The 17,477-nt window shown below is 39.5% G+C and overlaps 1 protein-coding gene across 10 annotated transcripts in view; it reads right to left on the bottom strand.

Annotated features, from left to right (window-relative positions):
• lrp1bb (low density lipoprotein receptor-related protein 1Bb) overlaps positions 1 to 17,477 on the bottom strand; it is a 351,513-nt gene that overhangs the window by 207,155 nt on the left and 126,881 nt on the right. For all 10 annotated transcript variants that reach the window (XM_061792342.1, XM_061792345.1, XM_061792351.1 and 7 more), the window contains 2 exons: positions 2,720 to 2,839; positions 626 to 754 (listed from right to left, as the gene is read on the bottom strand). In XM_061792342.1, coding sequence (XP_061648326.1) covers positions 626 to 754; positions 2,720 to 2,839 — 249 coding nt within the window. The remainder of the gene's footprint in view (positions 1 to 625; positions 755 to 2,719; positions 2,840 to 17,477) is intronic.

Genomic DNA, 17,477 nt, shown 5'->3' with positions numbered 1-17,477 from the left:
CATTGGGTTCACTTAAGTTTATGGGTAATCATATTCAGTTTATTCCTGGTAGGACACCAGTCATATTGATTAAAAGCAGCAACGGTGATGTTCTCCCCTCCTAGGTGCACTGTGCAGCTATTTTCCACATATAGGCCATCGAGACAACAATAAATACAATCAATTCATGTGTCTGAGTACAACAGAATATAAGTGCTGCACAAATATAGTAAATACAGTATACTGTTTTTTACTCACTGATGATCGAGCACCTAAAAATAACATCTATTTAAGCTGTGTTACTTCGAATTGGGCCTTTTAATTAATTTGGGTATATTAGCTACTACAATATGGCATTAACATAAATCAGGGTTACGGCGGGCATTGTCTCAGTATTAAACTCTGTAGACTGCTCCCACTTCCCTCGTGCTCATTAATTTTATCATTATCCTGGCCTGACCACATCTACTCAATTCCCACGTGGGTGATAGATGTAGTCACTGCCAAACCACATTCATCTTGCTCCAACAACCTGAGGAGCAGGGAATATGCGATAACGGCACTCACATTGAACAAAACCCCAGTCATTATGAGAGAAGAAACATACACACGATGACGACGGGGCCTTTTCCTGATCCAAACTCACCTTGTTTGGCTTTGCACGATGTCTTGTCAGGCTGCAGGACGTATCCTTCTGCGCAGCTGCAACTGTATGACCCATAGGTGTTCTTGCACATTTGGCTGCATGAGCCATACTGGGCACATTCATCATGATCTAAGGGGGAAAGAAAGTACAGAGTCAGTGGTAACAAATTTATTACACTCCAAGATGACCCAAATGCATAAAGTATACTTAATCAGGCTTCACTCAAGCATCTTAGGCAAACAATTGTATGACCAAGGAACATTGTTTGGAAGGACAAAATGATGGAGTGATTACACAGTGTGGCGAGTTTGTTCTGTGTCATTCTCTGTAGATTTTGTAAGTTCTTCTAGTATATAAAAAGGTTCTGTCTTTGCAGTCTGAATGTCGGTTATGTGTCAGAACTGTGGTTGACTGGTGATCAGTCCATTGTAGAATCTCAATTTCTGACTTAGTTACACTCTGCTGAATTAGGACGCAAATTGGAATGCACCATAGTCTATCACTAGCCAGGCTAATGCAGGAGTAAAGTCATAATTACAGTGAATATTTGTATGAAAAACACTTTGGCCATGTGACAGTAAGCTTCCTCTCGCACCAAGTCAGTAGTGACAAATGACCTCTTTTATACAGAATCCAGTGACGGCAGTATATTACTTCATCTATGATACAAACTTCATTTGTCATGAATGTGAATAGTTTCTGTGTCTTCAACACAGAAACGCATTCCAGTGTATCCGCAAAGGCCTTTTGTTATTTCGACCACATGGAGCCGCCTTTCTTGAGACGATGTTGAGGTTGTCCCAATTTTCGTGTGACCACGTGCAAACACCGCCAACATTTAAAACAACAATGGTGGATTACCGTGCCAGATGTTCTTTACGTTAGTGGTGTTCTGGGCTTTCGTTCAAGCTTGTCATCAGTCCACACAAATGTCTCCTTTAATACTTGCTGCGCATTCCCCTCCACTGTTGTATTTTTACATCGCACAGGCTTCTTATTCTGTTTTTTTTTTTTGTGACTTCCTGTGGCACTGTTACAGCAACACTTAAGGCCTGCCATATACTGTATACAAGAGTGTTTCAGCATCTTTGTGTGGATACACACGTCCTGAAATGATTCCGTGTTCACAGGAAACTTTTTAAATACGAATAAGGAAAAGATTGCCTCCATTTTTGTGAGGATGGGGCGTTTATACAAGAGTCGTCTCAGCTCTGTCCACAGTTCTGATACTACCTCTGAAGGAAGTGCCAGTGGAATAAATTGGTTAGTGCCTGTGCTGTTAAGAACAAAGCAGAAAAAAAAGGTAGATGAATCCCAACTTGAGCAGGCCGTGTAAAAGAAGCTGATACATAACTGGAAATGGTCCTGATGCGATGGTTTCCTGTGAGACCTGAATCAAGGCATCACTGAACTCCGTAAATGCTGTTAGTGATACTATTCAGGCCTTATGAAGGCTGGCAATGCCTAGGAATGATCAGGTTCTGGCACTAAGGTTGTATAGAGGGTCCTCGGTTTACGGCGGAGTTCTATTCCTATTGTAGTGACACCTCGAGGTCATCAATATACAGTAACCAAATTCAATGAAAAAAGGTACACATGATGACATATTCTTTTGCCGCTGTGCAGGTGAGTTCACTGCACGTCGTTCGAAACCGGGTAACATTGCATTTCGAGAAGCTGAAAAACAAAGGACCGAGTGTCCAGCATAACATAACGTGCTTCCAGCTCTGCTGTTCAGTTGCATTCTATGGTGTTGTTCCAAGGTAAGTGCAAGTGTGAAACAACTCCAGAGGCACCTTTTGGCATTGAAATTATATTTCTTTTGGCAGAAACCTGGCTTGTGGTGCATTTTGTGATGAGCAAACAAAGGCACAGTAAGACACACAGCTAAATAGTTTGCCTTATGTTGTGTGCTGGGCCTGTGATACGCTGTGAACGAAGGCCCCTGCCTACTGACAGATGGTCTCGCATACCTTCCACCTCCCGCTATTTTACCTCGGGGAAAGTCTGATCGAGGTCAAAAGGGAAGACAGGCGTGGGCAAGGAGGAGGAAGGAGGAGGGAGGAAAAGGGCGGTGGCATTTCAGTATCTTACCTCGGCAGCTCGTGCCGTCCTCGCCAACCTCAAAACCGTCAGCACAGAAACAGAATGTGCCGTTCCTTGTCATGACGCAGCCGTAGCGACACCGGAGCTCATGGCAGGCTGACAGAAGCTCTGCAGGGTACATAGCAAGAAATGAGAATGTGGTAATTGAACCTTTTGGTATAAAAGTAACCCCCTCCACACGACCTGAGCCTATTTCTTCTTTTGACTCGGCTCCGTGATAAGAATAAAAATAGGATTGACCATGGTGGTTATTTACTGTTAAGCATAATTGCCTAAGTCATTTTAAAATTGCTGTCACAATATCAATAATAAAACAAAATCACAATGTGCTTTCTAAAAATTATGTCTTTTTTTTTTTCTTATTGTCTACGTAGATTCTCAATCATGTAGGTCATGGTGACCTGCAAAGGTTCAATTGAGGCAAATTCTTGTTTGTTGGATTATGTGCATTTTTCCTTGTTTCCTAAAATCGTTAAAAAAAATAGTTGGGAAATTATGTATTCAGGCTAGTGTTGTTATCTCACTATAATAATGGTCTATATACAAAGGGTCCTCAGTGTGCGACAGAGTTTCATTCGTACGGCAGCCATCTAACCCAAATTGGTAGACACGTCAGAACATGCTGCTGTCTACCACTAACATAGTAGTAGACCGATTATTATAGTAAATATTTATATGAAAACATTTCTCGTCCATAAGTAATAATGAGAATCAAATGAAAAACAAGAAATATACCGGGAACTGAGCGCGACTTTGCTGTACTCTTACACCACAGCGCAACTAGTTAGTAAACTTGAATCCTGGTATGTCAAGATTGTAAACCAAGTACCCTGTGTATATCAATACATCTAATACCCATTGCATTTTTACAGTAATAAATATGTATACTGCTCTGTCAAATAATAACCAATTCAAGGGCTATAATCTTTGTTTGTCACTGTCACATCTCATCTACAGTACATTATTTTTACATTTACCGTTCTCATATTTTGGTGACCTAAATGATATATTTACTCAGGCAATGGTATTGTAGTCGTACATGCTGCTGCCTTTAATGCAGCTGGCGTTGGTTTAATTCTCATTCAGTATCCCAATACCCAGTCACTGCTGTTTCCAAGCCCAAATAAAAACAATTATAATAAAAAAGAACAAAAATGGTGGGTTGTATCAGGAAGGACACCCTGTTAAAAACTGTACTAAACAAATCATGTGAGTGGGGTCAATTGGACAAACTGAGAGTCGCACCAACAACAACATTGATATATTTACTTAGCTTAGGCAATATAGGTATACGTTTGGCCATTTAGTCAAATTCTGTATTTACAGTACACTTCCTTTGAATCATCACTGCATTGTTTTATGGTATTGTGGGACTGTCCTGGCATTGATCAGGTAAACTGTGACTAAAACTTTTGAGCCTGCAGATTGCAGATCATCATTGGGATGATAATGAAGAATGAACAGTAATTATTTGATTCGACTTCTGACTCCCTCAGAAAGTTCCAAGATAGTTGCTGTATTTTTCACGTTGAGATGAGTGGTGATGTTTGACTCTTGATATTTGGGCAGACAGAAAGGAAATAAAGCTAACACTGACATAATGAATAAACAGGACAGATGTAGGCGCAACCCTCAAAACAAAGCTCGGGTTGGTCCAGCCAGAGACTGTGAGCTGTTGTTGAGTACCGGTATGAGTTAATATCAAGTCACAGGGAACATAAAAGTTAGCTCGCACTCATTTCTTTGACTTTGCTGAGAATTTGAGACATTTATATGCTGCGTGGAACAGGATGTCTCCTGAAATATAATTAATTTCAATAGGATAATGGGAATGAATGACATTGTAAGCATTCCTTACCCTGTTCTAAATGAACCTGACATTTTTCATCATTTTAAAGCAACAGTAACTCATCTGCTTCAAATTATCTTTATACTACTCTGAAAATACTTTTTGAAGTGGAGACCTTGCATCCCTTACAGTATACAGTATATCAATCCATCCATTCTCAACACCACTTAGCCTGGTTAGGGTCGCGGGGTGCTGGAGCCTATCCCAGCTGACTTCGGGCGAACGGCGGACTACACTTTGAACTGGTCGCCAGTCAGTCGCAGGGCACATATAGACATGGACAATCATTCACACTCACATTCACACCGTCACTGAGTGGGAACTGATCCTACGCTACCTGCAGGAAAGTCAGGTTAATGTACCACTACACCATCAGTGACTTGTATACAGTATATATGGTCGTTAATATTGGTGGACCATGACATCATGGTTGTGCTGTGTGCAGTACTTGTACAAATTTCTCACACAAATGACAAATTATTTATTTGAAGGAAACTTAGCCCCTTTACATTCTGGTTACTTTGTTGATAAACACATTTTAAAACGTTTCCACAGTTTTCAGTAAATCATGTTTTCACGACTGCACAACCACAACAAATATTCACCCACTATAAAAGCCTCCTATAGATAAACCCCATAGATCCTGAGATTGTATCTTTTATAACTGTAGACAAAGAGGAGTCTCAATACTAGTCCATAAAAGATTACATTTTACAATAAATACTACAGTATCAGATCCAGGCCGATATATAATTATACAGGCTACAATATTTAACAAGATCCAAATAAAGATGATCCAGCCTTTTTTCACATGCTCTTTTCACACTTGTTAAACTTGTCAGCCACTTCGACAATTATTATGGGAGGTGATTTTAACCTAACGCTAAATCACCTAATAGATTGCTCAAATCTCAAAAATAGTAATCAGCCACAATGCTCCAATATCCTAGACCAGAATATGGATGACTTTGGTCTCGTTGACATATGGAGGCTGAAAAACCGTACAAAAAGAGAATACACATTTTTCATCAGTTCACCGCTCTTTCTCAATAATAGATTTCTTTCTTACAAACAATTCAGCAGCTCAAAGAATTATTCCCAAAATACATCCAATCATCATCAGTGATCACGCACCAATTTCTCTCAATCTAAAAGTTGAATAAAATTTGGGACCCCCACCAACATGACGCTTCAACACGTCGCCATTGAAGTACCCAGATTTTGATTCTTTTGTGAGGAAGGAATGGGATATGTTTTAACGACTCCCCAACCATATCCCCATCTCTGTTGTGGGAAAAAGCTCTTTTGAGAGGTCGAATCATATCATATTCTTCGTTTAAGAAAAAACGACTAAAAATTGGACAATGGAATTGAGGAAAAAATAAAACACCTCACAGAAGGATATGCAATTAATCCGATAGATATGGTTAGAAACCAACTTAGAAAGGCAAAACATCAATTAGACTTTATCTTATCAAAAAGAACAGATTTTCACTAACTTAATACATACACTAACTTTGAGTACAATAATAAATCGGGAAAATTCCTTGCGAACCAACTTCAGTGCCATAAAGAAAAGTCATTATTACAGCCATTCAAGATTCAAACGGCGACTGTACACAGTCACCGTTAGAAATAAATGAGTATTGAGTATGAGAAATAAGTATTCTCTTCAGGCACTCTTCAATCTCATTAAAAACATTTTCACAAATATCAGACTACTCTATTAACTGGACAAAATCAACAATACTGCCAATAACAGCAAATACATGGACTCCTGCAGATCAAATCCCAGAGTACTCTATGCCTATAGGAAACATTAAGTACTTAGGTATCAATATTTCGTCAAAACCCACAGAGCTAACCAATCTAAATTACACACCACTTCTGGAAAAAATCTCATCTGATTTAAGACGCTGGAATAACCTGCCTATATCATTACTGGGAGGAATAGCTACAATAAAAATGAAAACCTTACCTCAAATAAATTATTTATTTTCAATGATTCCATTTAAGCCCACATCCATTTTCTGAGCCGCTTCTCCTCACTAGGGTCACGGGCGTGCTTGAGCCTATCCCAGCTGTCATCGGGCAGGAGGCGGGGTACACCCTGAACTGGTTGCCAGCCAATCGCAGGGCACATAGAAACAAACAACCATTCGCACTCACAGTCATGCCTACGGGCAATTTAGAGTCTCCGATTTATGCATGTTTTTTGGGATGTGGGAGGAAACCGGAGTTCCCGGAGAAAACCCACGCAGGCACGGGGAGAACATGCAAACTCCACACAGGCGGAGCCGGGGATTGAACCCGGGTCCTCAGAACTGTGAGGCTGACGCTCTAACCAGTCGGACACCGTGCCTCCGCTGTAATAAATTGTTATTCAAAAAATAAGAAAAATAGAATCAGTCTATCCACTCTTCAGAAAAGTAAACAGGAGGGAGGCCTAAATGCTCCAAACTTTAAACACTATTATTTCGCTAACCAATGAAAATACGTCATCAAATGGTTGCACCACAGTGAGGATTGTGATTCTTGGCTAGAATTGGAACAAACAGACTGCAACAACATCAAACTACCAAAACTATTTATTTCTACTAGTCTTAAACGCCATAAATGTTTCAAGAATCCAATAATCGCACCTTAACGGCTTGGTGGCAAAGTTTAGAATCGACAGGATCTCAATTAGCTCCCAGTATGCTCTCCCCAATCTGGCATAATCCAGATTTCATTTTAGTACATGGGAGCAACATGGAATTAATCACCTACAACTATTTAACAATAATGTTTTTAGGACACGTGATGAACTGTTCCAAGAATTCCAAATAACAGGCATAAACTTTATTCAATACAATAAATTAAAAGCAACAATAAAAAAAAATTACCAATACTCCAGAGCACCCTCAAAGTTTGTCAAGCAACTAATGAAACTTCTCCCGCTAAGTAAAAGAAATCTCTCAAAAGTTGATAAATTAATTTCATGTACAAAATCAATGCACTTACCAATCACCAAATGGGAAGAAGACCTCTCCATGTCTGCTGACCGTAGCTACTGGATACAGATTTGTAACAATACGTTTAGAATGACAAAAAACACAAATCTACATCTTATACAATATAAAGTGATCCATAGAACACACTTTACTCAGTACACTAGGCATAAAATGGGATTCTCTCCATCTAATATATGCGTGCAAGGCACCAAAAATACCCCAGAACCCTATTTTCATGCTATATGGGAATGTACACCAATTCAATGCTTTTGGTCTTCGGTTATACAAAAACTATATATTAAACTAGATTTTAAACTGCAGGATTCCACTTTCCCCAAGATTGTGCATACTCAACATGCTAAATCTAGACTCTTGATTCCTTTGCCTGAGTAGGGTGTCGGCGGGGTGGGGGCGGTTGGCTGGGGGGTGGCATCGGGTCCCTGCGGCCCCCACTGGGTGGCCAGTTGTCGGGGCGCCTCGGTGGGGCCGGCGGACCGCCCTGGGTCCCTTGGTGTGGGAAATGTCCCGTCCGCTGAGCTGCTCTCAAGTAAAGAGTCACAGTTTACCTGATCAATGCCAGAGCCTGGGCCTGATCCCGTGATTACTGGACACTTCTGTCAGTCTTTGTGCATGTAAAACGGTATCAATTCACTTGCATGTATCCGCAGACACACACCCTTGGGACTCTTTCACAATAAATAACTCATGAATATGGAAATCGCTTGTGTATCCCCTCACTTATACTCTCGTCCTATAGACTTTTATAATTCACATAATTAATGCTGCCACACTTCAATTGTACAGTCGGGTTCACGAACCTTGTCCTGCATGCTTCTTCTCCTGTCCTTGTCCTGTTCTATCTTGTCCTGTCCTTCCCTCACAGGGTGTAGCACTGCAGCCCCATGCAACACTCATATTTAATGTTTCACAGTTGTCGATAATGTAATGATTTACTTCTCTCATCCTGTTTACAATTAGTGCTTTTTCTTTTGTCTTTGAGATTGTATCTTTTTTTTTTCTTCAATTCAGGGTGGAGGGAATGTGGCGTTATTGATGAATGGAAAGACTTTGCTGTGCACTGCTGTGCAGCAAAGGTCATGCAATGATTTGTTGGCAGCCTACGATCTTCCCGCTGTCTTCGCAGTCTTCGTCAGCTTGTTTATATTTAATACAGTCAAATGCACATCTAAGACAGGTATATTAAATAAACATCAGGACTGATGCCAGACATGATCAACTCACTAATTAAAGACGTGAATTCAGAGATTTGTTTCTATATACATCATACATGTTTGAAGATAAGCTTGATGGAAACTAGACTGAGAATTACAGTACAGTGGTGCCTTGAGATACAAGTTTAATTTGTTCCATGTTCATGCATCTTTCCCCATTAAAATGAATTCAAATGTCATTAATCCGTTCCAGCCTCCCAGTCTTCTTGGAAAAATAGCACTCTATAATATTGTACTTCATAAAAATACAGGGTGATAAAATAATCACATTGAATGTAAAGCATTAAACAGTGTGTGATCTAATGTTTAATCCATCACTGTGCTGCGGCTTCTGGTGTACCCGCCTTGGCTACTATTGTATAGTACTATTGCTGGCCACTATTGCATAGTATAGTCATGCAGACAAACGAAGAAGAATAACCTTCTTCTGCTGTTCTATCACTCAGTAAGTTATATTAAACATTAGTCTTTTTTGTGTGTCAAGGATTAAGAATATATGCCTGTGAATAATGTTATATTACAAGTACACTGGGGAAGACATTTTTTGTTGAGCTAGGTCTGACAGCTGTTTTTAAACAATTTTTGGCTGGGGAATCCAAAACTGGATCTGTTTTTCTCTATTATGTCAAGTTTTTGAACTATTGATCCCCGTTTTCTTGAAAAATGTGAAAAATATTGCACTTAACAGAGGTGTCCTTGTTTTATAAAACTTTTCAAATATTGACATACAATGAAATATAAAGAAACAATGTTAAATAAACATTCCAGTCAGGCCTATTATGTTTTACAAAGGATATGGCAGAAATCCTCTTAATGCCTGCTATGGTAGCTTTCTGTTTGCAGATATTGATAGTACTGACCTATTGGGAGCTGCACACACATCTCACCGCACTGTCTCAATTGTGAATGCACAAACAAGTTTCCACGTAGCTGTAGATGAGTCCAATCGTAATCAGCTGGCAAGGCTTACTCCAGCCTACAGCTAATCAGTGGAATTTTGCTTATCTGGAGGGTAAGCTGTGGAGAAAAAACTTGACGGGCTAGAAAAAAACCTGACTGCAATTTTGGAATCAGCATTTTAGTTTTTTTTCTTTAATTTTGTTTTAAGCAATTTTAGTTTTAATCACATAAACATCTAACTTAACCGAAGTTTTTTTTTTTTTTCAAATTGTTTCCCAGTGTATCTGTCTGAACGTATTGGTCCACCATAGGCGTTCAATATCTGTTATGAAAAGGGTTCTAAAATTCCGTCTGTCGATGCTACCTGTGAGCATGTCAATGACATTTTTCATTCATTTGGTTGCTGTTTGTTACTATTAAGCTTGTGGACTTTCCCAAGGAAAAACGGAGGTTATATTACATACACAACTTTTAATTCTTTTGATTTTGTGTTTAGTTTGACCAAAAACTTCAACTGGGGGTGGCATTAACACAATCACTGCCATTGACGGCTTTAGAAGTCAAATATCCATGTTAACTGGGGGGGCTGGCAGTAAATGAGTTAAACAGCTTGAAACATCTCTTTTTGATGACATGGTCATCCATCCATCCATTTTCCGTAACGCTTTATCCTCACAAGGGTCGCGGACGTGCTGGAGCCTATCCCAGCCATTTTCGGGCGAGAGGCGGGGTAGCATCCCTTTATCCAGGTCGTAGTAGAGGTATTTCATTGATATTTGCGCGGGGCATAGAGAGCATAGAGAAGGGATGGATTTATTTCGCAATTTTAAAGCCTCATTTTACATACTTAAAAATGTTTTTAATCATTCCTATTTAGGAGGAACTCTGTAAGTATCCATTTTAACATTTAGGAACATGATCATTTTCTAAAGTCAAACTTTACTCTTTGATTGTTTGAAATTACATCAGTGGGTCAGAGTCAAGAGATGCGAAAATCAACTATAACAAAGACAACATTTAACTAACACGGTAGGATGGAAGTACATTAATCTGCTACTCTACCACAAAAAGAGTTTTCATTAATATCACTTCAACATACATTTGTAAAGCTAGAAGGCAAGACACATGTCGTAGTTAGTAGTATAAAACAGTATAAAACACCTTAGGGATAAGGAATGGAATGAAAGGAGGTGAGCTCTGAGTGTTTGATTTTCATAAAGGTCTTGGAGCAGATTTAACAGATAGAATTTTGAGTGGGCAATGAATTAATTTTCATTTTGGCACAAATTAAAAAGATGTATTCAATGGATGTATTCAGATGTACAGTATGTAACGTATTTAAATGGGAAATCTTCAGTAGCCTTTGCTATTCAATGATCACAGAGAACCTGCTTCATTTCTGTTCGAGTACTTGGTGATATTGTGTGATGTGTTATGTGAGTTCTGAATAGATGAAAGCAAAAGTTTAATTTACTCTAAATGCAATTATAGAGGGAACCTATTTTAAAAGGAATGTGGGAACGTTCATCTTCACTTCCAAGTGATGCTGAAACATTTGTTCAAGATTACATGAGACATAGCAGTGTATACTGTGTAAATATTTTTTTCTGGAAAGGTGGAACATATCCAAAGTGCATTTGAGAATACACCAGTACTGGGCAAGATCAGAGAGGAGAATGAGCACTCCAGTGATCTTCATAATGAAAATATGCATCTGCGCAAACTAACTATTACCTCACAATGCTACTTTGGGTGAGAAGCGAGACCCACCCAAGACCGGTCGCCAGTCAGTCACAGGGCACATACAGACAAACAACCATTCACACTCAAAAACTACCAACAACCGCAAACTTCACAAGGTATTGAAGTTGTTCTGGCCACTTTCACAAAATGTTCCATTTCCCACACAGACAGGCCTCATGCTATGCCAAATGCAAATGTGTCCACCTTTTCGTAAATAACTACATTACAGCTGCCAGGAAGCTTAAACTCTAGTTGTAATTATACCTCTCTCAAAGGGTGTTCCTCCATATATGACCAATTTGCAAACTGTAAAAGCTTCTTTCAGAAAGTGCAATTCTATACAATTATGTTAACATGAAAAAATAATGACATGCCTGTTTCGAAAGAAGGCTGTTGCTGTGTTGTGTAATAAATAAAGAATACCTTCCTGCACAGCCTTTCATCTCTTCTTCATGTGTACAGAGCGATGAATGATGCACACAGACAAAATAAATACTGCAGTATCAGCTTCAATACAAAACCTCTCAAATGAAAAAACATTTCAGGTATTTCGGGGGTGTAGCGAACTGGATGAAAAATAATTGCTGTTTATTTTTCTTAGCGACTTGTATCTTGGCAGAATTCATGAATACATCATGTGTATATGTTAGTCATGGCCAATTAGGGACTGACAAGGCCATTCTCCACGACTTAGGGCAGCAAAAAACAAAAGGCAGACACTTGTGATAGACTGATTATCGGCTGGGCCGATTATCGGGGCTGGTTATTGGCACTTTGGAGCATATCAGCATCGGCCTTTTTTTAATCCGACAGCCGATAATTTAATGCTGGGTTACTTTGGCTGTGATGCAGCCGTTGTGAGCCTCTATGTCTGTGACTTCTCTGTCCAGCATTGTCCCGCCCACAGCACCACCTGATTGGTTACCTTTGCATTGCCACTGTAAGGGTAACAGCCAAGCCGTGCAAAATGCTCTCAGTCTCACACACACGGGACAGAGAAGAGAAAGTTTTACCAAATTGAGACACTTCAGGGAGAAAATATGTTTCAAAGGTAAGTTAAGGCAGGAGACTCTACGTAAATTGTAATAAATCCTAGTCCTCTACAATGCACAACTACGTGTAACATTACTATGAGCCCATATATACGTACACAGTAAATATATAAAAATATATCTCACTCCCAGACACTGCAGACGTGCTTGTTAGTGTTAATCGTGTGAATTTGCTTACAGTAAATTTTCAATCATGTAAAGCACATTGGGTTACCTTGTGTATGAAATGCACTGTATAAATAAAGATGCCAGTGCCTTGCCTTCGGCTAAGCCCCGCTAGTAGACAATGTGAAGAGTCTAACACCCAGTTAGTTGCTTATATATAATTTCAAATGTTGACGCTAATATTTTCATTTTTAACGCAAAACGAATATCGGCTCCAATTATCGATTGTCGGCTTCCTTGACTACAAGTAATGGGTATCGGCCCTGAAAAAATCATATCGTTCCATCACTATCAGACACACATTAAGACAAATGATCTAAACAAGAATATCACTCCACATTTCAAATAAGTAGGCATTTTCTTGCGATTCCTTAGAGATAAACACACAGTGCTCTTCAGCCTGAGCCTGGTTTAAAGAGCGGAATTACCGGACATTGACAGCATTTTCAACTTTTACAACCTATTCAGGACAATTAACACCATCCAGATGACGAAATGGTTTTAACCTTAAATTAAAAGTGAGCAACATTCTAGATTGTGCAGCCTGCCAAAATCTTACAGCAAGCAGGTGGAACTGATGCTGATGCCTTCAAGGTTCAGGAGTTTCCTCACTCGGAATAGGACTGGCCTTTTTCTTTTTCCTGTTCGGTTGATTGATGACCTAACGTGTTTTCTTTTGACTGATTTGTTTCATGTGGAAAAAGACTGAAAAAACATGTAGGCCACATCTGATACGTGGACAATCTTATTGTTGCTGTCCAAAGACATCACAGGTGGATTTTCCATGAAATTAACTTGGCAAATAAAGCTATTCGTCCATCCAATTTCTTGCATAACCTATCCTGTTCAGGGTCAAAATGAAAGCTGGGGACAATGAAAGGTGGAGTACGCACCGTCTTTTGCCTTTTGGTACACAGCGATACAGAACAATTCACACTCACATCCATACCTATGGGCAGGCTTGCATAGCAAGGGAATGCATGTAAGTGGCGTTACATAATTGGAGACCCAAAAAAGGTATTCCGCTACAGTTAAAGGAGGGGAAAAAAGATTACAGACTACAGCTACAGTACAATTTGTTAAAAAAAATGGGATTATTTCGCAGGATTACAATTTTAATGTGGGGAGAAGCCATTTGCTGACTTGGAGCAACCTTGTCCAGCATTAGCATAAAGGGTATTTAAGTCGTGCTCAATGGGCCACTGCCGTGATATTGCGAGCAAAGTGGGTGAGCATTTATGCCATGTGAGCTCATGTTAGCTTGAAAGTTATGCTGACGAGAAAATCCCAATAGGATATAGTTGCTTGTCGGCGGAAGTGATGTTGACTTTCCTTGTTGGGCTTCCCAAAACCAGCCAGTTTAAAAGTGACACGGGGGAAAGGAGTAATTGGTGACTGCTTTGACCGTATTTACTGAAGAACTTGTTTATTTTAAGTAACATTTACAAAGAAAAGTGTGGGCTGTCAAAATTGTCCCGACTGTTCTATGTGGGGCTAGCAGCGAGCTAGCTGGCTCGCCCGCCCATCACACTGCTGGTTGCTCATTCTCAAAGTGTTTCACCCAGAGCTTTACTATTTAAACACCTAAATTTGTCAGTGAGAATAAAAAAAATAATGCTTTTAAAGTTATTTTGCGGATGACGTCATGTATCATCATCATATCATAACCACGGGGGGGAAGGAAGTGTGTGCGCGTGTGTGTGTGTGTGGGCAGCAGGGTGGTATGTTAGTTGAAGCAACTGCTCACTGCCTTCATAAGCTTCGTTTGTCCTTTTTCCTCCATTTCCACGTGTTATAACACACGCTGGGTCATGTGAATAGGTTTTAAATACACTAAGCAGCATGGTGATTAGTGGTTAGCACATCTGACTCACAGTTCTGAGGTTGTGGTTTTAAAGTCACAGGTGCTGTCGCGCCTCCGGCATTCCAGGAACATGAAGAATAAATGTTTAGACTGATGTATATATATTTTTTTAATCTGTACATTTGGTATAGGAGTAATCCAAATGTAATTAAAAGTAATCTAGTTACATTAACATTATGGTGCTTGAATTATACTACTGACTACATTTTTTAAACAATTAACTAGTAACTGTATCGGAATACATTTTTAAGATAACCCTCCCAGCCCTGACTGTGGGCCATATACAGTATAGCTCCATATACATATTTAGAAAAGGTTTTTCAAAACAAAACAAAATAAAGGCCTCTTGGAAAAGTAATTTTGGCACTCTGTATGTTTCACATATATTGAAGACTGACAATAAATGCTACCGGTGTAAAGTTAGTTCAGTTAGCCTCAGTTCTGCAGTGAAATGTGTGTCGTACACATTATACGTGTACAAATGTGACGGTGGACATACCACGCAAGTCTCCAAAAATAAAATCCATCCACTTGTGCAGTAATTTGTTTAATACACTACAGGCTACTGTAATTTTCTTTTAACGGGTATTCAGGTATATGGCTATATTTTCTCTTTCGACACGAGTATTAGTGTGGTGCAACTACTAGGAAAGGGCTGGCAGCTTATCCAGGTAGAAAATTGATGTAATTCTTAGGCTTAGTACCACATACTTTATCCATTGACTGCTTTTAGAATCTCTGTGAAAATGGAGATAATGCACTTTATAAAGTTTGCTACAATTTTTTGGGACCTGCAGCAATACTTGAGACTTAAATTGAGACTTAAAATATGCTAATAATGTAGCTCAATTGAACCAGGAAAAATAAAAAAATGAAAATCACACATCTATCCAGCAGGCCTTACACCAACTCTCCATATTTATTCAGACAGATGGCCTAGTGTGAATGGAAAGAGTGGCACTGTTCATGTGCCATCATCAGGAGAAAACCAATGTGTGACAGTCAGATTGCCCCATCTGGCGCAATTATGAGATCCATTCAATTATAGTCATGGAATAACTAGTTTCCCAAAACTCCTTTTGCAGTCAAGGTCTATTATTGATGAGGGGCCTTGAGTGGGATGCAAGGGCAACAAATGAGATGCACCCATGGCTGGCTCAAGGACCTTTCATGAGTGGCTTCACCGGCTATTAATTAGCTTTCCCCATTCTGTTGGTCTAAAGCTGGAGTTGGTGTCTTGGGGGTGGCAGGAGCGACAAGATTGATTTCAACAAGGATGAAATTAGGTCAAACTTTCCCAGGGGTTCAAAAAGTCTAGAATTCCCAGAAATATTATTATACTATAATTTGTATTCCATGTTATATGATTGCAGAGAGACTATTTATTATTGACGTTGTGGAACGTTATCAGGGAAGCTTAAGTGTGTCAGCTTTGATGTGACATTGTGTTCGGATGGTTTAGAATTTAACTCATGCATGCAAAAAAAAATATGATATATATATATCATATTATTTATCAAAGTAGGGCTGAAATGTAAATGGTGGCTAATCCCCGAAAGAACACTAGGCTGAGGGATTTGAGACTGCAGTGCCAGTTCCTGATATGCCCTTAAATATTTGTGGGTGTCAAAATCTTCAAGCAAACAATACATTTTTAATTCGAACTGCTCCAGAGGAAGGATATCTTCTGTAATAGTTTCCGATCACACCGAATTGTTTCCTCAAATCAGGGGGTGTACTGACACGAATGAAGATATCGTGACAGTGCGGGAGAACAAAGCGAGATGCATGAAATATTGATTGCCTGCGTCTTCTTGTTTGTAGTGCGAAGCAGAGCTTAGCATGAGACCTATGCCACAGTTACCAGGATAACAAGACACACTGTGTAAAATAGAAAAGTGAGCATTACTGGAGGCAGATGCATAGAATAAAACACTCAAACAAAACATCTCTTGTAGAATGTACCAGCAGAGAAACTGCTTACTGTAAATACTCCATGGGAAGAACAACAATTTTGATATTCTACAGTCCACTTCTAGTCTATAAGGCTACTTGATACATTTACAAGCTCAGAAACATTAACAATAGATGGAACATCACAGTACAGGAAATTATACAAGGAAAGAGGTTAGATAAGAAGAGGTGGGACACAGAGGACCGAGGAGAGGAGAAAGAAATACATTGAGATGTGACGTAGGGCAAAGGTAGAGGTGGCAAAGGCCAAACAAGAGGCATATGATGACACGTATGCCAGGCTGGACACTAAAGAAGGAGAAAATGATCTATATAGGTTGACCAGACAGAGGGATAGAGATGGGAAGGATGTGCAGCAGGTTAGGGTGATGACAGATAGAGATCAGAATCATCTTTACTTGCCAAGTATGTCAAAAACAAACAAGGAATTTGTCTCTGGTAGTTGGAGCCGCTCTAGTACGACAAAAGACAATCAATTGACAGAGAATACTTTTGAGACATAAATAAAGTAATAAAAGGTTACCAGTAATGTGGTAATGCCGGTATAATTATTATTATTTTTTCTTTTTTAATAATAAATAATAATAATCACAATTAGAGCAGCTTGAAATGACTAATAGAACAATAATCGGTGCAATGACCATTGTGCAAAGGGCGCAGAGACTTCAAGAAATTGAGGCAGTATAAGTGACCTGTAGTGGGATAATCAGGGACGATGTCGATTGTGAAAATGGTGCAGATGCTACCCAGGCACATGAGTGGCCAGTATTGGTCAACAACAGATATGCAAATAGTGCAGAGTGGCGTGACTACTACAGGAAATTTGTTGACTGATGCAAGTAGTGTGCTGGATAGATGGAAAGAATACTTTGAGTAGTTGAAGAATGACGAACATGAGAGAGAAAGGAGAGTAGAAGAGGCAAGTGTGGTGGACCAGGAAGTGGCAATGATTAGTTAGGGGGAAGTTTGAAAGG

This window comes from Phyllopteryx taeniolatus, chromosome 12, assembly GCF_024500385.1.
Source record: "Phyllopteryx taeniolatus isolate TA_2022b chromosome 12, UOR_Ptae_1.2, whole genome shotgun sequence".
In the NCBI taxonomy this organism is placed as follows: domain Eukaryota; kingdom Metazoa; phylum Chordata; class Actinopteri; order Syngnathiformes; family Syngnathidae; genus Phyllopteryx; species Phyllopteryx taeniolatus.
Note: the sequence above shows the minus strand (reverse complement) of the source record. Positions and strands in the feature narration are given on the sequence as shown.